Here is a 24853-nt window from a genome sequence, read left to right on the forward strand (position 1 = left end):
AACATTTGCAGGAGTACTGTGCTTGGGCTTCCCACTCTTGAAGCATGACGGTAGAAGCAGGACAATAACAGGCCTCACAGTAAAAGAGGAAAGCAGGTAACAATGTCTTTAGAAAGTGCGGTGATACATAGAAGATTGAGTTGGTGGCAGCTGATCGGTTTGCAGGTCGAAAGGTCAATATTAAAATTAAGTGGTGTGTGGTTGTGTGTGGCGAGAGAAATGAATATGAATATGTCCCTACGCAAAGCCCATGCATCACCTGATGAAAGTAGAAGCATTGAAAAAGGCCATAGGATTTGCCGTGACCTAGAGTGGGAGTTTTTTAGGGAATAATCTGTATTGCGTTTAATAAACTGGTCTGTCCAGTTCAGACAGAAGGACTAGAGAAAGAGGCTGTGTACAAGATAAAGTGTAGATGTTTGCTGAGAATTGTGAGACAGTTCGACTATATGTGTGCCTGTGTTGGTATTTGTAGGGCACAAACCTAGCTTGAGTGCAATTGAGCTCTGAACAGGGGATGTGAAAGATTAGGAAGAGGGAGGAAGAGAGACTCAGGAGGATCTCGTACCTGATCCTTGTAACTAGAGAGGCTATAATGGAAGTCAAATGAGCCATGGCATATTGCCTAGAGTGCGATAGGTAGCGAGATGCATGGAGGGTTCCAGATTATATGACTATGCTATGGCTCCAGGTAGATAAGGACTGTGAACCAGGTGGCCAAGAGCAGAATCTTTTATCAACTAGAGCCTAGTAAAATTATCTAAAATCTCAGGTTGAAGCAGGTGGAAGCAAACAGTGAGCACATGCCCACACCTGGTAGGAATGCGGACAGGATGGTGCTCCTAGCTGGTTTGGCAGTCCTACCCAATGGTTTTTACAGTACAGTTAGTGAGGAAGGATGGTGCTAGCCATAAGCAGAATCCATACGGACCATTCGGCTGCTGAAGATGTCACCAGTAGGAAGCAGCAACAGCAGGCAAAGAGCTTGGAAGCATTCAATATAATTGCACCGCTAGAAGTCTCTGGTACAGTACCTAGCTCCATGGTGTTGATGTGTTGGATGTTCATGTACTTCGACAGGTTTGCACCTTCCATCAAGGTACATGAACATCCAAGGAGGAGGACAACCAATGTTTGTCTCGGCTTGGGCAAGTATTCCTTAAGCGGCCTACATGAAACCATTTGTCCTAAAAAGCCTGTATGACTTACACATATGCCCGGCCCCCCTATCTGCACCAGTAACATTTCCTGCATTTTCAGGGTGGTGCAATACAGGTAAGTCACCTTTCAGCCTTCTCAGTTGGAGCGTGCCTTAACAGTAAGGCCACTAGTAAACCACTACTGGTTATGTGACTTGGAGCCTCTACTTGCTAACCCACCTCCTGCTTTTTTCCCTGCTCCATCATACAATGGACTAACAATAACAGATACAGACAAGAAATGGGATTGGTAGTGTATACGAGAATGGTTCGATCTAGCAGAGCGCATCAAAGAATAAAGACAGTTGCAGTACAAGAATTAACAAAGTCGTCTCTTCCAGCACATGCACCCTCTTTGTTAAGGGCCAGATATGCGTATACAGGCTCACTGAGTCAAGGGGTATCCACATGAGGAAAAATCCACAAATGATAACTCGCCAATCCATTGAAAGGGAAGAGACGAAAGCGGTAAAAGATGGCCAGAAATAATGGACACTAAAATGAATGGTGAGTTCCTCACGCCCACTATCAAGATAAGTGCCAGATGTAGAAAGACACCGCTCATAAAAAATAAAAGAGGAAAATGCTATAACAGTGCGGATTTCAATCTTTTACCACAACCGATGCTACTGCACAGCCCTTCACATCAGTTTTAATGCTGGCATCAAGAGCATGGCCTTCTGGTTATTTTCCAACAAAGACCTGAACCAGCGTGAGCTTAAAATAAATATATATATATATATATATATGTGCAGTCTTCATTATTTCTCTTCCCCTTAATACCAACACACCGATATGGTTTGAACTTCAAAGTTGGATCAATTCAGATGTAAAAATGATCACAGAAAATGAGCAAAAGGGGTGGTCACAATAAAATCACTTATGAAATGAGGAGGGGTACCAATGAACACAAACAATGTTACCCGAGACGTAACTAAATTCTCCCTTCCCATCCAAGCATCTGTTTCAAGAGTCTCAGCTTATTGTTAATATAGTAAAAAGTCGGGGCACATTTTGGAAATAATATTTTGTAGAAAGCAATGCTGAAAACCATCAAGTCTTGGAGCAGCACCTGAGGAAATCAGCGGCTTGTTCTGGAATAGCTATTACAAGAGGCTAATGCTTCTAACCGTGGTTGAGCTTACTGAGGGCACAATTCAGCACAGGCTTACTGAATGATCCCAAGTCCCTTCCATAGATACACTATCACCTGGCACCTGATCTTGTTACTTCCTGTTGCACATGATGTGTATCGTCCAAAGAAGATTCATATCCTGAAATCCCTGGCAGTTTCTCTAGCGAAGTTTAGTGAGTTGTTTACCAGCTGAGCGCGAAACACTGCTAAAGTGTCACACCTTGTACTTTAAGCAGCTACCAAATTAAAACAAGCATTTACAATGCATTGGGTCTCATGTTTGCTAGAGTTAGAGCTATTAGCATTGTAAATTCCTAACTGGACTTCTCGCCACATAAATTGAAAACGAAAAGTAAAACAGTTGACATAAGGGAGCAGATTCAAAGCACAATGGCCACTATGAGCATGAAGGAGTCACAAAGGGAAAAAGAAGTTCGCTCGCAGTCAAACATATCAGCAAACGTGTAATTATCCATGCAACAGGGTCGATGGCCAAGGCGGTAACAAAACTGCCCCAAGGAGGGACAAACGTAAAACATTTACCAATGATAAAGGATTTTTGAAAGGCAAGCCCATGAACTAGTAATAGTGATGGGCGGCAGTGGGCGTGCTTAGAAGCCCACAGATGGATTACAACACGGCAGAGTGCTTGCGTGTTGGACCCAAGACTAGTTGAAACTCCCAACAAAGCAGTCTATAAGAGAAATTCCATCTGGTTAGGAAAAATAACTACTGACAGGCTGCGGAACTATTTCTTATTTAGATAAACTTACTGCAAGATGGTGTTTTATCTCGCATTTTGGCAGGCAAAGCATTGACTTCTACAGGATACACCAATAACTGATCAGAATCCGCAATGGTAAATCGCCGCCTGCGGCTTTCCTGGTCTAGGTAAGAATTTGGAGACTCAGCACCTTTTGATCTGGGTGGCGTTTGCCGGTGTTTGCTGACTCCACCATAACCAAGACTGCCCTTCTCGTCCCTAAAATTGAAACACAGGCATGGGTAAGTGGCTTTGGCAAGTAACTGGCATATTCACAAAACAGAAAAAACGTAGAATTTCATAAGAAATTAACCCCATCTCCATACTTACTCTTAATATTTAGGCCCAGCACGATTTGTAAAATAAAATAAGTGCAGGGGCCCCAAATTTACCAAGCAACCCTAAGGACTGGTTGCTGATATCAAGATGGCTCAGTCTTGATTGCACGCAATGCTTCCTTCTTTCACCAGCCTACACTTCCTGTCTCTCTATCTCACTCCTGCAAATTGTCATCCCTGTTCGCTTTCTGTCACAGTTTAATGTCTTTGGCTTCCTCTCTTGCTCTGGGTCAAAAATATATTAAAAAGTACAACATAAACTAATAAGTAGTATGCATCGGAATGAACTATGGAACAATATGCTTGATGTTTCTTGTGCTGTGAAGATACCGGCTACTTGTGGTGTTCACTGGGCACATAGTGCTAAGGTTTGTAGCCTGAAGCGAAAATGTTGCCGACTCAAAACTTAGATTTTGCTCTCTAACCCAACACTCTGGACATTTACTCGATAATAATTTTTTGGCATAAAGCAGTTTGATTGTGCTGTTCCGCATATAGCAACAGCAGACAACCTAGTTCCTCTGAATTTCATAAATCACTATGGTTAAACATAAACACGCACCGACCAATGTTTTCTTAACCTTCAAGGGCACAGTCAATGAATGAAAATTGCTAATCGTATAATAAGACCGTATAAGCTATATAAATCCAACACTATTAGCCTAGTTCTATCAAATATGTGTCCAGCATTGGCGACAAGGGCCATATTTTCAAGATAGCCACACGAAACACCTTTATATACAATGATTCTAAATAGGAATCATTTACATTGACAGTGGCTATAATATAAATCTAGCACTTGCCAGTTACTGCGGTGCATCCACACTCGATCACAACGGCTAATTTTCTGGATACTCTCGAAAGGAAGAGACTGAACGTGAATTCATTTCAAATTGGAAAAAAGCAACAACATGATACCTAAAAGTTGTGATTTTTGTATTCCAAAGAAAACTCTTTGTTTTGCCATTTACAGGCTATACCACCGCCAGAGACAGTCACTCAAGGCGTTACTGCAGGCACTGTATTCGGAACGTAGGGGAGGAGGCTTTTATTTTGAATGCCTTGGCTTTGCCCTCCGGTATATCCTTCTACGCCCGACGTAACCTTGCCAATAAACAAGCATAAGCAAATATATAGACAAAAAAATTTCAATATTTGCTTTCAGCATGTTGCTCTCTGCTGACTAATTAACTAAGCTACATGGGAAACAGCACATCAAGTGACTCGCAGAGGGTGGAGCAAGAACGCAAATCTAGACTAATCCAAAGTGAGAGGAATGTGTGATGGGAGCTCAGAGTCTGATGCAGAAAGGAGGATTTGTGCAACGCTAAGTGGATCTGCATACCGGGGAGAATACGGCACAGCGGGTGGCGGGGGAATGTACAGGTCCAAAATGGCTGGCTTCTCTTTCTTGAGGGAGGAGTCCAGGGTACTTTCTGGGGACTGAGTCGAGGTTGACGACGGACTTGTCTGAAAGAGAAGGAACCTCATCAGGTAAAACAAGTCATATCAGAAAACAAGGTGGAAAATAAATGGTAAAAGACTACGGGAAAGAAGTGCTTTCTCTTCTGTGCAAAAAGTTGTCTTAATTATCATTATCAAGAAATAGTATTGGTTCGTCTGTTAAAGAAATCCAGAAACACACGAATATTGCACCTCTAAAGGGCTAATGCTTGGGCAGTCAGATATGCAAAATATAAGTGACAGCAAAGGACAGTAGCTTAATTTCATAGTAAATTGTGGCACTGATGAGGATTACAATGTAATTTGATCACATTGTATTTTTTTTAAAACGAATTACAAAAAATAAATATTTTTACTAGATGGCCCCATTTAGCTGCTTAAGTGACAACCGCTTACATTTCAAACTATGGTACCATCAAAGCTACCTCGTCTCCAAACCGCTTCTGGCAGGGAGAGGGGAAGGGAAGCAATCAAGAAATCTGGTAAACTGCAGGATAATTCTCCAAAATATTCTCAAACATCCAACGTAAAATCAGTTAGAGAACAACCACATTCATCTAAGTTAAGGACATCTACAGACCAGGGCATCTTGGATACAAAAGTATGCAAGTGGCTCATTTTGCCTAGACATGCGAAATTATACGGTACTGAAATGGAATCCCTAAATACATACTGCACAGCAACATTTTGCAAGTACCTGTACCAGAGGGGGTTTCCAGCGCAGGTTCTTTAGAGGAGCAGGAGTAAAGTTTGACAAGCCAGTGGGGCGTTTTTTCAGAATGAGTTTCACTTCACCAGTATTCTCTCGCAGCTTCCCCACAAGATTCTTCAGCTGCCAGCCCACCTATGGAAGAAAAGAAAATATAGTCCATATCAGCCAAGCCTTAGATCTGTCAATGTGACACCATGCTTTACAAATCTATCTATGGTATTGATTTAGAGGGCTTTGTACGGCACAAATCAGGCTGATGGAAGAGTCTAACATTACATATGCATTGATGAGGCATACGAGTACATATGAGATCTAATGAACGTTTACAATAAAAGGAGCTGCAGAAAGTACGATAACCGTTTGACATTACAAAGACCATCACAGAGGCCGACAAGACATTTTAATGTACCAAACGTTAGTCCAAAACGAATATCCCATGCTTTGATGTATTCCTTCATGCCCAAGGAACCAGCGGACTTTTAGAAGGATCCTTTTGGTCCCCCTGTTTGCTAAATGTCAACGAGTACGAGCTGTTCTACAAAACTTTGGTACTTGGGCTTTAGATATGAGACGGGGAGCTCTTAAACTTCACCCTCATGATCTAACTGGCTAACTCCACACCTGGGTTGATGAGGTACTCAAAACAGAACTGACCAGTGCAGCAGATGGTGTCACATATAATCGGGTGTTATCATTTCTGAGTGGATGAAGCCACAGCTGGAGCACATGGGGCCACCTGATAGAGTTGGAAGGCTATTCCTGGCGAAAAGAAGTTTTCAGATTGAATGTGAAGCCTGAAGTTTATTCATAACTTTAAGAATCTGCTGGAAGGCGAACCAGCCACCAGAACCACAGATTAAGAAGGTAAATAATTTTGTTTCCTTTTGAAGGATGAATAGCTGTGTGTTATTTGTTCTAGTTAGAAAAATTTACGAGCATCAACAAAGCTTGTACCTGGAATGAGACAAGCATGCTATCTACCATTGCCCCTTCACCCCCCCACCACATCACGATCTGTAGTGTTTTATTATTATTTATTTGTTAACCATCCAGGTGGTTACATAGATCAGTACTGAGTAGCTTCAGGTGAACAAGGCACCAGACCTTCATGTCATAATTTGACACTATTTTTTGATTAAATCAAAAAATGGACAAGGTCATATGAAAATATTCGTGAATGTTGTAATTGTGTTTCGTTTCTTTGAGGAACTAAAAAGATCACTTTCAGTTTTGCCCCGGACGTCACATACTACTTCAGCAGATAGATATGCAGAGACTCTGTGGTGCATACGTACGAACACTGTCAGACTGGTGGCTTATTTTACAAAAACTCACATTCAAGACATAAGGAGCATAAGAAGCACAAACTCTACGTATTGTGAGCCATTATTACAAACAGGGATGCATGAATGTTAGAATGTCGACTACAGAAATAATATGATACAAGAATACCATAGTAAAAATATTGACAACCAAAATGTTGCTGAAGCAACTGCATATTGGCAAGTATAGATTTACAGTTCTTCAGTCGACATCTATGTACTTTGAAAATATATATTGTGTAAATACATGTACATTGAGTTAAACAGTAAATATAGTCTTAACTGTAAATTTCTTATCTTGTCAATATTTTGGTTGTCGATATTTTTGCAGCACATTATTAAAAACTCTATAGTTGGGTACCATATGTCGGATAGTGGGTTGGAGTGTGGTGCAGTTTAGAAAAAATGCTGTAAGTTCCAGAGCATAGTGGATGCAGATGCAGGATCCGATAAGGGTGCTCATCCAACATTCTGTATTCCCCATTCCATTGGACGGACAGACCACACCATTACCACACTATACCCACATAAATGATGTGACAATATGAATTAGTGCAAGGTGGCAGAGGAGACTGTCAGCCAAGGACAGAATGCAGTTGCAACAATATTAAAAGCTCCTTCGACAAGGCATAAATCACGGCAACGGATCACACAGCATGAGTTAAGAAGGGATGGATGACGAAGGTGTCAGCAGACCATCATAAGTACACAATAAGCCATTAGACGGATATTCAATATTTCGCACCAAGTAGATGACTCACTAGAAATCATCAAGAAAGATAAAAAGTGCCCTCTAAGACAGCAAAGACACTGCACAACCCGCAAAGAACAGGCAATCGCTCCATTCAAAGACTGAGGACACAGACCGCCTTTAAGGTCCGAGACAAAGCTACCAACAGTCCATGCCACAGTGGCAGACAAGCAGTGCTTAATTTGTAAATAAAAACGTGCCGGTGCTCAAAGCCTTCCTCTTAAACACGCAGCTGCTGCAATTAAATGTTTGAACATGGAATACTGAGGCGGCGTAATCCTGAAGCCACCTCGGGCCCCTTTAATCCATTCCCTGCCCCTTCAGCTCACTCTAGCAGCTTTCCACTTTCTCCCTTTGTGGCACTTTTTCGTTTTTCCTTTCCTCCGCCTTTCCCATATGTGTCTTTTGCTCGCAGCAAATGCTTGAGGCAGAAGAATAAGCCCCGGTCCTCAAAAATAAGTGCCGGTGCTCAGCACCGGAAACAATAAGCCCAAATTAAGCACTGCAGACAAGTCTGCAAGAGTGTACTGAGGGTCGGCCAGGTACTTTAACAGTGCCAGGGGCGGAGTAGGAATGATGCGGTCAAAGTCCGTCACATCTGGCCACTTGAACACGCCACCCAAGTCAGAGGGAGGGTTCATAATTTACCATACAAATGGAGAACATCGCGTCATACAAGTGGGTTTGAGGGTACAGTATAGCAAGGATTCTATGCGACAGGTGACCAGAGAACATGCATCAAAACGAAGGCCAATAAAAAATGAACTCCTGGATCTAGCGGTAAAAGCACAGTATTTTTGTCCAAGTGAACAACAGACGTAGAGAATCATCCTAAGCAAGTACCGGGAACTTGTGAAACCCAAACACCTTGAAAAAGCTAAAGTATTTCACAGAAGACTGTTGCAACGGAGAGCGACTTCGTGACAAAAGCAGAACCGAAAGAGCACGATTTAAAAATATTATAGCATCAGAAGCAGAAGAAATGCCTCTGCTTTGTGGACAAAATCATGACCAGCTCATGGCTCAATCCACTACTGGCCTGACGTTCCACTCCAAGAGTGTTAACAGCGTGCTTCACCTCAGATGTAAGGATGTACATGCATTTATATACCTCTACGATGGGTGAGAGGGCATTCTCGCCGCAATTTTCAAGGGTACACTTTTAAGACAGTGCAAATGCTGCATTTTCTGGGTTTTTACAGCGAATAAAGATACCACAATTATTGCCGACCCAGATAAAATCAATCCTTGGATCCATTATAGCCTATAAAAAGTGGTATTTTTGAAACACGATGTGCACAGGTTCTAGTTTAAAAGGCAATTAAATCTGGCAACTAAAAAGCAAAATTGCCTGAATTAATATAGATGCTTGGGAGTAAAATGTAGCCGCCTGAAGTAAGTTTTACACGTAGCATATACTTACTTCCATCTGCTTCTGCAGTTAATTCACATTAGTCAACCCCTGTATCACGGCTCTCTAGAGACGCGGCTGATATGACCTACGTTTTTTCAAGCATATTATGTGCTCATCAAGTTCATGTATTAGATTTTCCTATACGGGGAGCAGATCGTTTACGGTATACAATGCTAACAGCAAAACAGGAAATCGCAAGGCCCACCTTTCTTTGTTCCAGATAAACGCAACCTTTTTGGTTCCCTAAGTGGATTCACTGCTATAGCGGCAAGATGCCAGGACGTCATATAAACCAAGCTCGTTAGACATTCATATAAATCTAAGATTATGTTAGGTTCTGATTTTATTGTTTTTGCTTCAGTTATTTGATATTTTATAAAGACTATGGACACCTCCCCTGGGAAACAGCAGTCCTCATCAGTCATACGTGCCTGACGCTTGACCCCTGGTAGACGCTGCATTAATCACCTCTTCGATAAGGCGGCGCACCGAACAAGCATTCCACCCCCGGGACGCAAGACGAGGAAAATAACCTGGGGCTGCGCGAACGATGCGTGCTACTGCGGGATACATGATGTGAAGGCTGTTTTGGAAGCATCTCTCCACCTCCCATGGCACGGGGCCTCGTGGTACCTCAAGGGGGAAGAATTCTTCCGACACTAGGCCCTGAGGGGAAACGTGTTTGTTACTTACCACGGTCTGACGGTTCACTTGAATCACTTCATCACCAGCGTGAATTTTCCGAGATCGGTCAGCCGGGGACTGCAGGGAGGAAAGATAGAAGTAACAGCAACAGTTAAGTTACGTCAGCATGTGCGACAGACCTATAAATGAACCAGCTTTACATTCTCAAACCGAAAGAAATATTTCGGAAAGCTTTAGTTATATCGAAAAGGAAATTTCTATACAAGGAATAATCACAGTGACCCACATGATGTAGACCAAGAGAATGGTTCTGCTCTCTTTTTTTCCAGAGAAAGCAGTTTTATTAAATACCTTTGGAACTAGGTTTATTTAAAATATTTGCAAAGTATATTACGTCAGAAGATTACAAATGTCACTGAATAATGTGTGAACCAATCTCCTTCAGCTTGTTGAAATGTATAATTTGGAAAGATTAACGGAAAAGTGCTTTGCAAATGGCCAATATCATGCACAGAGAGAAATAGGATAACCCAGACCGCAAACCTAACCTGTGAAGTTACGGGGGGAAACAATTAAGTGCCTGATTTAGTTTGGCAGAATGGCTACTCAGTCCTGTATCCTATCTGCAAATCTGAGTGTCCACCTGCCTCAGGGATCCGTCTACCGAGTCCTGTTGCCTCCTTCAAGGGGGCCCCACAGTGTGGGGTCCTTGGGAGGAAGGGCTGGTCACTGTCCATTCTATTTAGGGTAGCCAAGCGCTTAGGTTAAAGGAAAGACATTGTTGCCCGTTTGGCCCCTGGAAATGTGCAGGTCACATTAGATTGTGATGTTGGTGTGCCCCTGGTGTACTGGCCTAATAGAGAGACGTATTGGGGCATCGATGGACTCAAATGTTTTAAGTAACAATTTTACACAGTGGAATTGGATTAAACGTTTATTTTTCGTAACTTCTACAAAACGCATTAGTCGAAGGCCATTCAATGATGAATTCTCTATTGCAGACTTAAATCGTCCACGATAAATTATGAAATCCCGTGGAAGAGTGGTGAGATGTGCAGGCAGGTGGGAAAAGAACGGCGTTCTTTCATTTACTCTTCAAGAATCCATGGTACTCGAACAGCTTTGCCGTGAAGATAGTGGTTGGCCTGCAGCAAGGTCAGGACACTCTGTTTCTAAGTGTTGGAGGACTCATCACTGCTCCCAATCCCTCCATGCTCTGTCTTAGCGTGCCAAGTTGCTGGCAGAGTTCAGAATTGGATGTCCCAGCAACTCAGTCAACCAGTGCCAGGAGAAGGCTATACAACCCCCTGTGGTGAGTTCTCTGAAATATTTGGTACCCACTATGGATTTCAGGGCACATTTTGTAAAATACCCGCTTAAAGCTGCATGCCACACTACATTTCTGTGCCAGCTGATTTCAAAGCCGCAGAGGTGCATTACAATGAAACACCAGTAGCACTATGTAAACTTGCTTTATGTATGGAGACGGAGAATGGAATGTTGCACTGTAGCACTTTCCAGAGAACGCTCCAGTTTGGCATCTCTAATTTTCCCCTTGTGCACTCCTAATACATATTTCTCTTACGGGAGGCACTTGTTTACACCGATGAAAAATTAGATGTAGCATGCCGTCCTTTTCATTGCCAACATTGGGACAATTCCCTGATACTGAACAGATAGGACATCAAAACAGCTCCTTTATTTGGAGTTGTGGTCAGGTTGTCAGGGAAAGACCACAGTCTAAATTCTATTTCGGGACTGGAGGTGTGGATTATGCATTTCTTTCCTCACTTTATTAAAACAGCAGTTTTCAAAGAACGTATTAAAAGAAAATAACATCACAACTACATACCCCAGGAAGCATTGGGAATAAGTGCCCATAACAACCAAACTCCTATCACAACACAGTCCATTGTATACAATTGTGTGACATGCCTTCCTGTTCCTCTTTCTTCACTGCTCGCCAGACGCTCACTGCGAAGGAAAGTAGGAGCCACACCAAACATAGATGCTAAGTTTGGTACTTTTTTTTTTTTTTTAGTAAATACATAAGGGACCCTAAAAAGGGCATAGACCAGTCTTGGTGGAATTGCCAGGACAAACTTCTGGATGTGGTTGGCCCACTTACACAGATTATACAATTGGCGGAACAATAAAAATAATCATGTGTCCCCATGTCCACTTAAATCGTGGCCGGTTAGGTGCAAAGGTCTGCGTGTTTGCTAGGCAACGTGAACTGAGTGCTAGCGGGAGAATGTAGGAGATCCCTCATGGATTTTTGAGCAATCTATTTCTCGTTCAGAAGAAGGACTAGGGCTTCAGGCCAGTCATAAACCTGAGAGAATTCAATGAGTGGCTGTTACACCGCCACTCCAAGATGGAAGGAATCCATCTTTTAAGAGAAATTCTATTGATAGGTGATTGGATGGTCAGGCTGGATCTCAAGGATGCCTATCTCACAGTTCCTATCCTTCCTCCTCATTGGAGATTTCCCCAGTTTTCAGTGAGGGAACAAGCCTATGAATTTCGAGCTCTCACCTTCGGTCTCTTATCGGCCCCCTTGGTGCTTTACAAAGCTCCTAAGACCAGTGGTGGAGATCCTCCGCACAACGGGGGTTGAGATAATTATCTATCTAGACAATATCCTTCTCCCAGATCAGTCTTGTGCAACTCAGATACAATCTGAACATGACTATTACTCTCCTCAAAAAGTTGGACTTTGTCATCAACGAAAGGAAATTTGAACTGATTCCAACCCAACAGATGACCTTCCTGGGATTCCTCATCGACCCAGCCACTGCTTCCCTCAGCCTTCCCTCTTCAAAAGTCACAAAAATTTGTGAGGAACTCAGACCGGTCCTTCGACAGGACAGAATCTCCCTTTGCCAACTGGCAAGAATAGTAGGACTTCTCTTGTCATCCATGCAAGCCAAATTTCTGGAGTCTTTGCACTATTGAGCCCTTCAGAGACTGAAAGTCACTCATCTTCAAAGGGGCCTAACCTACTCAAAACTAATCATCTTGTCGCCAGAAGCCATGACTGAACTCCAATGGTGGATTGCCCACATGAATGTCTGGAACAGAAGAGTGACTTTTGTGACACCACCGGACATAGTCATAGAATCAGATACCAGCTGCCTGTGCGGGGGAGCCAGATGCAGTGAGGTATTGATGAGGGGCAGATGGCCGGAGTAGAATTGAAAGCACCCATAAATTGCCTGGAACTCCTTGCCGGATCCTTTGCGATCACTCACCAAGGACAGTGTACCCCGCTACATCCTGTTACAGATGGACAACATTTCAGAAGTCAATACATCAACCGACTGGGAGGTATGCGTTCAAAGATTGTTGGATCTGGCGAAGGACTGCTGGCACTACTGCCTGCAGAAACAAATTTCAGTGACAGCGGAATACCTTCCGGGGAGTCAGAACTTGGTGGTGGACTGTAACTCCTGGAACATCACAGACAGCAACAATTGGATCGCACAGCTTTTCTAGCCCTAATGGACAGATGAGCGTCCATTCTACTTGAATCGTTTTGCATCTAGACTGAAACATCAACTAGCATGATACATGAGCTGGAGACCGGATCCAGGTGCAGTAGCAATGGATGCTTTCCTACAGGATTGGCAAAGGTACAACCATATGCCTTTCCATCTTCCCAGGTTAGCGGCTCAAGTCAGATGGCAAACAGCATCGCTGGTCTTAGTAACACCGATTTGGAAATTGCAAGCATGGTTCCTGATGGAACTATCCTGAGATCTCCCGTAAGAACTGCCCTTTTTCTCTTCAATCCTCTGGGTCATTAGGGATGCCCGCACTCAATGGTTCTTCAAGGTCATCTCTCTTGTGGCATAGATAATTTCCAGAGATGCTGCAAAGACTACTACCTTTCAGCAGATGCTGTAAATTATATTCAACAAGCATGGGCTTCTGGTACCACCTAGAGACATCAACTGGCTTGGAAACAATGGCATCACTGGTGTGTTGAGACATCTGAATCCCATGACAGCAGATGTTACCCATAGAATACATTTTCAGGTAGAATTAGCACAGTTAGGGGTGGCATACCATACGGTTAATTCCTTTAGGTCAACCGTTTCATCCGGCCATGATACTATCGATAACAAACCTGTTAATGAACATCCTTGAATTTGTAAACTGAGTTATTCGACTGACCAGACCTTCAGAATCCAGATACTCGAACCTGTGGGTTATTAATTTGGTTTTAAGATTATTATTGAGTTGGCAAAATAATTAATATTTGTCTCAAAAAGAAACGTCTGCGAAACTGGCCATATTATTATGTCTAATATCATGCAAAAAGTCTGGGATATCCGGGCCCTGGATATTTTGGCTTGTGTTTTCACTCAAGAACGGGTCATTGTTTACCATTTCCAAGTGAATTAAGAATAATACCAGGTCAGTATCCTACCCTGCCTTTTCGTAACAACCTAAGTTATGTGTGGTAAGATGAAGCAAAGCATATAAAGATATGACAGATTAATTCAGACCACCAGGTGAGACAACTCCTCATTGAAATGCAAAAACCATTTAAGGCGGTACTTCTCCTTCCAATGCCAAGTGGGTATGATGGATCATGGCAGAAGCCGGTGTAGACATACATAAATTTTGAGTTCACTCCAGAAGGGGAGCTATGGCGTCTAAGGCCATTCAGGTAGGTAGCAAGCTGGAAGACATCATGAATGTGGCTGATTTGTCATCTGAATCGACCTTTAAAAAGTTCTGCTTTAAACCCATTTCAGAGGCCACAGCCCTGGTTGTAAGTAAGCTTTAAATATGCATAACCCTCTCCTCCAGTCCTGACATGACATAAAAGGTTTCTGAGCTATCGAGAAGAAAAGTTTAAACCCTATTAAAGACAAGGAGGCAAGGATAATCCCAACCAGGGACATCACATTATGATCTCCTGAACCTACTTCTCCCCTCCCCCACCATGCTCCCTCCCCACCCCAACTGATACTTCGTTCTTAGTAAGGTTCATGTTTGATATTGACATATAGATATCTAATGAATTGGATCGTGATATCTCATCACAATGTTAAAAGGTCATGTTATGGATTCAAATATTTCCCAAAGACTATGTAAAATGTTGAAAGGAATCTTATAATGTAGTTTACCTCTCTGTTTTTTCTTAGGTAATGGCCAAAGGTTCTAATAGGATAATTTTTCATGGTTAACTTCCTCCATTGAAGAAGAGGAACAGGAAGGGATGACACACACTTATACACAATGGACCATGTGGAGACTGGACTCTGGTTGTTATGGACAAACTTTACCAATGCTTCATGGAATATGTAGCTGCGATGTTTTCTTTTAATACATTCTTTGAAAATTGCTGTTTAATAAAGTGAAGAAAGAACTGCAAAATCATCACCTCCTTTTCCTTAATAGATTTGAAACCTTCTCAATAACTACAAACATTTTCGTTTCCCACCATTTCTGCATTGGGAAGAGGCAGGGATTCCAGTTAGGCGCCCTTCATTCGCATTCACCTTGTCATTGAAGCCCACTGATGTACTGCTTCCTGTACCACATCACTTGCTTCCAGGTCAAAGGGAAGGGCCATGCTGCTGTGAGGCCTGATTACCAACAGACAATGGTCCTCTCTACTCGATTTGCAAGTTTGTTCTGAGTGACACAAATTAGAAAGACCACCCTGTAAACTGCTGTATGCAGATGGGCAACGGACATGGATGACTACGTAATACTGCATGTTACCGCCGGGAATGAGATTGGTACAGACACAGAGGGCATTTTTGTTCGATTAAAGTTTAAGATTATGGCCTCGGTAGTCATGGGAGTCACTGCAAGTCTTTCAGGCATACAATTTTCAGACAAGCTGGTTCCAGAACTGGTGCCAGCTGTGCCACCACCATCTTCATTCCTGCCATCCCTTTGTTTCTCTCATTTCGACTTCTACCACTGCTAAATTTTATTGGCTGCATCTGGCCTGCTAACCGATTCTTAGATTGTATTTGTGAATCATCATGCCCTGTTCAGTCTGACTGCCCAGGGAATGTCCCTTCAGCTCACCCTACAAGTTTACTCTCTCATCTACCTGCTCACTTCCTGGAACCTTTATATTAGTAAAGAAGGAATCAGTTAGCTATTGCCTTCAGTATTACTGGAAACAATGGCATATACTTTAAACCCAAGATATTCATCCTCCTCTTCATCTCTAAAAAGGAACGGCATACATTTTTTAACCACCAGTGTATTCTTGGAATATATACACTGTTGTGTTTTTATGTTTGATTGATTCCATTTGTTGTGATCTTTCCAAAATATAAATATATTTTCAATAGTCAGGCTTGTTCTTATACCTTGCAAGGGCAGGCGTATTGGTGATCTGTGTGCTCACTTCACTACAAAGAACTATAAGATTTGAGGTTTTACCTTTGAGAACCATTCTTCCAGAACAATTCTATTGATGGTCCTTCAACTCTTTTGGGCATACCAACAATACTCTGGCTACCATGATCACATATACACACTATAGGCTATGAACTCCTTGAGACGCCCAGTTACAGCCCAGGGTTGGTCATCACCCGACCAGGCTTTCACACAAGTGGTCACCACTTTCAAAACATTCAACGCAACAAACGTTGAAGGCATAAATGATGGAACAGACAGTGCTTACCTTCTGTCTGCACAATGAGGACACCTAAGGAGGTAGCTATTAAAACAGTAGTGGGACAGGGACTATGCAGCAAGCATAGCCTGTGAAGTTATGATAAACTGTATAAGCCAAACTATTATTAACTCTCCACAGCCCCTGAAAGAAAAAAGGTTTACAAGTGAATGGTAAAAAAAAAATAAAAAATAAAAAAAACTTCATTTACTTACATGTTCTGTGGTCCCAGTAATGACATGCAGGCCATCATACGTTGATTTGATATACATTCCCTAGTAGAGGGAAACAAAAGCAAAATAAGATCAATGTTAATTCTACTAAGACATAGCAATATTTGTCTTAATTATATACATTATCTATACTCACACAAGCCATAAATGCACAAAAGACAAACACCTGACTGATGAGACTATTCATATTTCATGTCATTGTTAAATTAGGTTAACTTAAAATCACAGACTACAAACGTTGAGAAGCATTTCAACATACTTATGGAAATCAAGCAATATAAAATTTAGTGAATTAAAAAAAAAAAAGTTTAAAAAAAAATACACTTACAAAAGGGCTACTGTAACAAACTGACCCACGGTACATCAGGCCTAAAGTGTTAACTGCAGCACATATAAAACATTCCCTAAACATATTCCACAGCTTCACAGCCCAGCTTTTAAAACGCCAAACCAAGATCTAACACATCCACCACAATAGGAGAGGTGCAGAACACTACTAATAAACAAGACAGCATACAGACAACATAACTTCCTTTCTTTCACAAAACCTCCCGCTAAAGAACTAAACAGGCATGAGTACTGGTGCAGTCATACTATTGCATAAATACACACTATCAGATCAGATGATCACTACTCTTTTGATGAAGCCAAGTGACCATGTGACATGAAAATCAGTCAAAACCTCAAATCAGACATACTTTGCAGCACACAAACTGGTCTCACCTGACCAGTCCATACATAAAGAGCTAAATGGTACCAACAAATCATTCAAGCTCTACACCTAAAGAACATAATTAACGGCCACATGGCAAGCACACGCAGCACAGCAGCGTCAGGGCAAACTAGATATATCCCTACTTGCCTGCTCAGATAAGTATACTCCTAGAACGATAAAGCATAAACCTGCACATGCCTGCCTTGTTTCAATGCAGAGTCATTGACACTTAAAGCTTATGGGAATACTGTTTAAGGTCATTGTTCAATTCTGTTATTTCTCCACTGTTCTAAATGCACTATAAAAATGTGGATGAACTATTATCTTGACCTCCCCATAACTGTGGTAACTAACATGAAACTTACCCTAGTCGAGTCGCAACAATGAAGCACACAATTTTCACTGCTACCCGGCAGCAACTTGATAAATCCCTGTAGTCTCCCGATTACGAGTAACCAAAGGATCAAGAGAATAGCTATTCTTGCTGACCGCCACTGAATACTTAGGAGAGAGTCTCCACTGCCATCATCCACTAACACAACCCATTCCCATTCAGATACAGTGAGTAAATTGTTAATCAGGAGTGTTGGCACGCAGTGCCCATTCAGCGTTCAAAGTGTCTTCAAGTGGTCACACATAATTGAAGTTTGCGTGACAGGTAACGGTCACCGTTTCAAAAGTCCAAGCTCAACTAAAAAGTCAGGCTTCAAGAATTAAATTGGGTATAGGGCCCTTAAAAATTACATCCACTACTAGACACCACGGCTCCCTTATCTCACGCTTGCTGGTCCCCGCTTTCTCTTTGTGCTCCTTTTTAGGTTGAGCACTCTGACTTGTTGCGAGTACAGTGGGCTTTTAACCACATCCACCTCACGGCCATCACTTTCACTCATTCATGGGCTTACCTTTCAAAAAATCTTTGTCATCATTGGTAAATGCTTTGAGTTTGTCCCTCCTTTGAGCAGTTTTGTTGCTGCCTTGGCCATCGACCCCGTTACATGGATAATTGCAAGTTTGCTGATACGTTTGACTGTGAGCAAACTTTTTTCCCCATTTGTGTCGGTCTCTCTACTTCGCACTCAAGCTCATGGTGACCGTGGCGCTTTGAATCTGCTCGCTTATGTCAACTGTTTTACTTTTCAATTTAAGTGTCAAGAAAAGTCCAGTTGAGGAAAAGTATGAGGAGGAAAAATAAATGCCAGTCCCCAAAAATGAGTGCCTGCGACTCAGCTTTGATAGACTGGTCTGACCAGAAAGGCATTCCTCAGAGACAAACCAACCAAACATCAATACAGTTAAAGCTGCTGTAATGTGTATGGTATTCATGTCAATGAAAAAGTACAACAAATCCATGAAAGGTGGTCAAGATGGTTAACTGTTATGCAATTGGGTAAATTTTCCATCGGAACAAAAACGTCTATGTTGTTCCTTAAAAATCAAGTCTATTTTTTCTTTAGAAGTACAATCAAGACCAAAGCACCTGAAGTGACCAACAGCAAGTGCACATAGACAGAAGCATGGACATTTGAGGGCACCCACTCCTAACCAAAGTGAGAGAGAGTGTATTCATACTGGTTTATTCCTGCTGGATATTCTGTGAGGCAGGAAGGTGAATCTGACTCTTTCAATCCTCTACCTAAACTGTGTCAGGTATGACAGTGCCTGCCTTTCTGGGCCACCTGCTCAGCATGAGACCGGATATGGACACTGTGGAAACTTCTTTGCCCACAGCAAAACAGCTGGATTCATTCCAGACAAAAACATTAACTGAACAATCAATCTCTGAAATCACGGTGAAAGAAGTTAATACCCAAGTGATAGGTTTCACCTAGTCAAGTACTGTAGAATGTAATTTTTCTACTCCACTCCAGTTTTAAATAGGCCCTCCATTTAACTGGGTAGTTTAGAATCCTTAAAACCGCTTCTGCCAAAAGTTCCCAACCCAACACCAAAGCCCAGCTACACACCACTGTCCGCTGGATACTAACATTTTAGGGCCAACTATTCCATCTAAAAGGCTTATTCATCTTGTCTTACATAGTATTTTATAACAGCATTTATATAGCATCTTATACTCCTGATTAGGCGCTGATGTGCTTTAGCAGAAATATAGAGTGATACGCCATGAAAGAGTACTCAAGTGGAAGAGTGTTTAATTGCAGTGTGGCTATATAGGAAGTGTTGTCCCATCCTTTCCTCAGGTCTGGGCCTCTTCTGTTACACCTCATCTCTGAGTTCATCTTCAAGAGGTACACAGAAGTACCCAAGATAGCAAAGGTAGATCTGGAGGTTTCTTTATTGTAAGAATGCCTATAGCACGCCCCACCCCCTGCACAGGGTAGCAGAATGCTTTATATTAATCCAAGAAGAAAATGCAACAAAGATGCATCAACCAGATAGCAGTGGTGCTGCTAAAGGACGACTAAAAACTGATTAAATGCTTGACAAATGAGCACAAAGCACCAGCACATGGCTTGGGGTTCCTCCGTACATGACTAGACAGGTGGGAATCAAATCAGGTATTTGACTTTATCATTATTATTGCATTCAAAATTCCTACTACTAGATCGCGGAGACAGTGTGAAAAGTATTTAAGTGCTATTTACCAGTCCTTCTCCGGGTTTAATGTTTGTCAAATGGACTTCCTCCAAGCAGGCACACTGGCTCATGAGCGGATCTCTGCTGAACTGGATGGTCTTTTCACAGATTCCATTCATAACTTTGGACTACAAGTAAAAAAAACACAAAAATAAGTTTGTGACCAGAAAGTTATACCACTTAATGTTTATTTTGTATATCTGCTGTACTTCCCTTCCCCGTATTGTTTTGTGCTACAGTACAAATATCTAAAGATTTGGTCGCTTGTATAACCTTTAAAATTCTACCTCAACTGTACTATTAAAAAAAAAAAAAAAAATTTTTTAAACAACTTACCGTTAAAAACTGTTTGGGTCAAAAAGGAAGAAAACACAGCACCAAACGACTAACAAGCTATGATTCCTTAGCTGTTTTGAGCCGTTTTAGTTTGTTGTGCATTGTCTAAACGATTACAAACTAAATATAACACAATGTTACTATGCTAAATGCAACGAATCTCAGCACACGTGCGGTCCAGCACTACACGTTAGCTGGATATCTTGTACACAAAGACCTATGCTGTCTTATTTTGTAAAAATTGCAAGAAAAAAAGAACGAGAATTACTTATTAAAATTGTTCTTTTTAACAAGCTGTGAAACCAGCATTAGGTATATACTTAAATGACCTAAAATGATTTGGCACCTTTAAATCAAATTGTGGGAAAACTACAGCCCAGTTACTGCAGCAGCAAGGCATGGGCCATCCTGAAACTCAAAGCGAGGCTGATAGAGGAGCATTGTAGGACCCCAGAGCAAAACACATGCCCTTCCCGATTCTATGTCCAAAGTCTTGCCAAATCTGTGAAGCTGCGAGACCAAGTAAAATGCTAGGGAACCTTCAATAAATGGCGTGAACACCATTTTGCCTTATGCAATAAGTAGTGGCCAGTAATGATATATATATATATTTTTTAAAGCAAAAGAAAAGTGCGTCTAGGATGTTAACTCCTTGGACTTCGAGGAGCAGCTGCAGGATGTTCCTGGTGCGTAAAGGAACGTGGAATATTTTTCAGAGCTCCCAATGGATACAAATGTATATGTTCCTCAAATCACACTGAGCCTCTGAGTTCAAAGAACAATTCACACATCTGGGTCCCTCAAAGTGGAACACGTTTTCAGCGTAGTAGGGGATGTAGCAAAAGATGCATCAGTTTTGTGGAAATTAACGGACTGTTGAAAAAGATACAAGAATTCGACTGTCAGGAGATTTCGACTCTAAGGACTGTTCGGTTAAGGAGTGTACACTGTCCCTGTGCTGCCTCGTTTTTAATGATTCAATTAATTTTTAGATCTGCAAGTTATTTTGGGACCAATTCTTCAAAATATACATAGTAGGCTTTGGCGCCATCCACAGCAGTAATTCCACCCTCCAGGAAGTATTTCCAGTGGAATGAATAAGGGATTATTTTACCTCTTAGAAATACTTGTAATCAAAACTCCACATCAAGTGCAAGTCTTTAGATCTAATAAGCAATTTCTACAAAAAAAAACAACCCTTTCTTCCTACGTTTTCTCAGCAAAAGCAGCGCTGATAGGACATGCTTTAATGTGATAAACATCGTTTGAGCATTCAGAGCTTGTAAAACGTCCTTGCGTTAGCATAGTAACGTCAAGCCTATTGGCTTTAATGAGAAATACAAATTTAGCTCCTTTAGGGTACAGATGTGTAGAAAAAAAACTTGTCTGGAAAACCACACTTTCCCGCTACATTCACCAAGTAGAGACTAGTCAGAAACATACATAAAACACGTCAATAAGATAGTTAGTGCCATGACCATTGCCTCATTACTGAGCAGATGAGACACACACTGATAATCTACCGACAAGCACAACCGCTGTGTCCAACATTTACCCATAAGGGTCAGAGTCACGCCCAATTTTCAGCAGATTTACAGGAAATAAATCCACGTACGATAAATCTAAATGGGAATCCATTCTGTTGTTGAGGGGCTACACTGAAAAACAGCATGGCCACGAACCTCGTGGTAAAATACAGGACACCCACGCACGTCCCTCATGTGAGCATTGGATGTGATTGACCTGCTTTCTACAGGGTTCAGTATTCAGTTGCCCCCCCAACAATATTCAAACAAACCGTACATTCTAAAAAATAATCTTCGCTCTCTACCGTAGAAATGGAATACGTTTCTAATCGCAAAGCAATGACAACTCCTCCCGGAGGCACTTCTGCGTTCCTGCTGTGGCACTAAGGCTACTCTATAGTAATGGAGGCACTGCATGTGATGTTCTCAAAATATGTCTTGTGTCTGAGACCCCCCCAGATCTGCTCACTCATCAAAGTCTAACTATGACACCTGTCACTGCTTTCGGGTTTGGGCTCCAACTCCGGAACTCACTGGGGTATTCCAGGAAAACACAGAGTTTTAAAACTTCATCCCTCACGTCAAATGTTCCACATCTTTGTCTGCCACTATTGTCCTAGGTGAAGGTCTTTGTCTGAATGGGACCTCAACTACCAAATCAGAGCGCCCGCACCCCTTCCCCCTTCCGGCTCGTCCTCTATTTGATATGTCCCCTGTCACCATCCCAATAGCCCGGTTTCCTTCTCTATCTACTCTACGTACCTCTTTCACTGCGGTCTTATTTCACACTGCCAGGGTCCCTCTCTGTATGTCATTATGTGACAAAACGGTGTTAAAATAGGTTAGTCATGCCAGGTAGTAACTACCCGCGGCTTGCAGCCAGATGTCTATTCTGTAGGTGGTTAAGTCAGGTTTTCACAGGTTCCCTTTTCCGGATCTCTTTTAAACACTGGCGGAACCTTCAGACAATACTGTGCAAATATCCTGCTTATGGACATTGCCCAAGTAGGATTTATAATCTAAACCAGACCTCTTCCCCTTCACAAAAAGCTGTACCACTTTGTCAAAGTTTTAAAGGGTGTCCGCTGTCATACTAATTTCGAGCACCATTGCAGAAATTGGAGGGGGAAGATTTTAAGATGGGCTCTGTTTTGCATGGGGGATCATATGGTAGGAATGTGTTCACTCAATGGCCTTAAACTTTTTTAAGACTATTGAAACTGTTGAATCCTTGACACGTTATCACCAATTTCTATATGTCTAAGAGCAAGGAGTTCGGGACACCTTGAGAAATGTACTACATTTTGGACACAGATTACAAATGTTATGTCAAAAAGAGGCGAGACTGCACAAGTACAATTCCTTTTTTCTCCTTTTGCAGCAAAATAAAATGTACCTCGCTTCCCAAAGATGACAGAGAAATGTCCAGACTAAAGCAAAACCAGATGTTTGTTAATCAGTTCTGTAAATCGCAGTCCCATCGCGAAAAATAGACTTTGTTTTATCATCAAAATTATGACGTTCTATAAAACATTTTCTCTGTTGAACGTCTGAACTAATTTTTTTTTTAAATACCTACACTGCACCATAACATTTTGGCTTTTGCCACTTTGTTGAAAAAGTAAATAAAAAAAGTAAAAAAATAAAAAATAAAGAAAGTGAAGTTTTCCACTTCACATTAATGGAATCTTCAAGCTCCAAGGAAATCTGCTTAACAATTGCTTTTGACCAGAATTGGGCAGTGTTAATTGTGGAACGACGTGTACACGCTGGAACTTCCAAGACAGTTCTATTTTAATGCTCATGTACTTTGGCAAACTCCCCTTTTCACAGCCCTACCTTTGAATAGCAAAAAAATTATTTATAGAAATCCCGCTCTTGAACTCCAAATATTCACTAGCGAGAGGAAGACCATATCAAAGGGACAGTCTCGCTCATGTCAAAAGGAGGAAGTCCTGATGAATGGATACAACGCGCGGAAGGCATTTAGCTACATCCTGTGTGATCGTGAGATGTTATGAATAAAAACAAAATGGAGTGGATATAAAATTTGTGGGAGGTACTAGGCTTTTATCTTGAAACAGATGACGGGAGCTTAAAATATGGAGCATTACCTACCGCACTGCAGCTGTCTAGCATCATGTGGAGGAATACTGAAAGCCTTTTGACAGCACTAGAAACTTTTCCACTACATGAGCTCACCTAGAAAGCAGCTAACTAGCCGTATCCACCCAGAAACCATCATCTACGTATATGAAATATAAACCCAGGTAAGGGAATACACAATAAAGCATCTAACAACAATACAAGGGCATTATTTTATTGTTTCAACTAGTGCTGTTCCAGGCAACGTGTTTGAGGACTGACCATGCAGATCTGTACCAATGTTAGGATGACAAAGCCAATTGAGTCAAGAACTCTGAAATACTGTTGACCAACACTAAGCCACCTAATGTAGTCTTTCCATTTCAGCAATCTAGTGAAAGCAAAGTTTACTTTTCCTGGTTCAAACATCCGTTCCCTTCCATCTCAATGCAACTAATTTAGGCTAAGAGTTCTTTCTTTCTTTTTTTTTTTTTACCACTGGCCCACTGACAGGTGGCACCTTCAAGCACAGTGGCAGCATGTCCCCTATAGAAGCAGAAGACCACACCTTTGGGGTTAATAAACTAGCCCTTTCTTCTAAGTATGTGGAACAGCATTGGATTGCATGCAACCACCAATTCCCAAGAGGGATTCTCAAATTTCCCAGAATTTTTACACAAAACTATTCAGGTCCCCATCTGCCGTTAACTTAACTTCTAACGCATTACTCCAACTTGGATGCCAGAGATGATCTCAATGGTCTAATAGGAAAGGTTACTTCTGTCAACACTTGCTTTGCACATTGTCATCCTGGGCTCACGTCCTCTTGATATGGGGAACTGCATCTGGAACAGTTCAAAACTTTGTACTCTGTGGGTATCGATTTGAAGGTTTCTAACCACTCCACCAAAAACAATGGATGGAATCACAGATTGCCCTAAGAATTCAGCAGCGGCACGTCT

General features: G+C 41.8%; 1 protein-coding gene across 2 annotated transcripts in view; it reads right to left on the minus strand.

Moving 5' to 3' along the window:
* CNKSR3 (CNKSR family member 3) overlaps nt 1-24853 on the minus strand; it is a 167201-nt gene that overhangs the window by 19511 nt on the left and 122837 nt on the right. The window contains exons 6-11 of one of the 2 annotated variants that reach the window (XM_069234625.1): nt 19953-20072; nt 16614-16673; nt 9792-9860; nt 5603-5743; nt 4781-4905; nt 3108-3316 (exon numbers count right to left, since the gene is read on the minus strand). In XM_069234625.1, the coding sequence (XP_069090726.1) occupies nt 3108-3316; nt 4781-4905; nt 5603-5743; nt 9792-9860; nt 16614-16673; nt 19953-20072 (724 nt within the window). Of the gene's footprint in view, nt 1-3107; nt 3317-4780; nt 4906-5596; nt 5744-9791; nt 9861-16613; nt 16674-19952; nt 20073-24853 lie in introns of both variants that reach the window. The other variant, XM_069234624.1, reaches the window with a different exon arrangement.

The sequence above is a fragment of the Pleurodeles waltl genome, chromosome 5 (assembly GCF_031143425.1).
Source record: "Pleurodeles waltl isolate 20211129_DDA chromosome 5, aPleWal1.hap1.20221129, whole genome shotgun sequence".
Classification (NCBI taxonomy): domain Eukaryota; kingdom Metazoa; phylum Chordata; class Amphibia; order Caudata; family Salamandridae; genus Pleurodeles; species Pleurodeles waltl.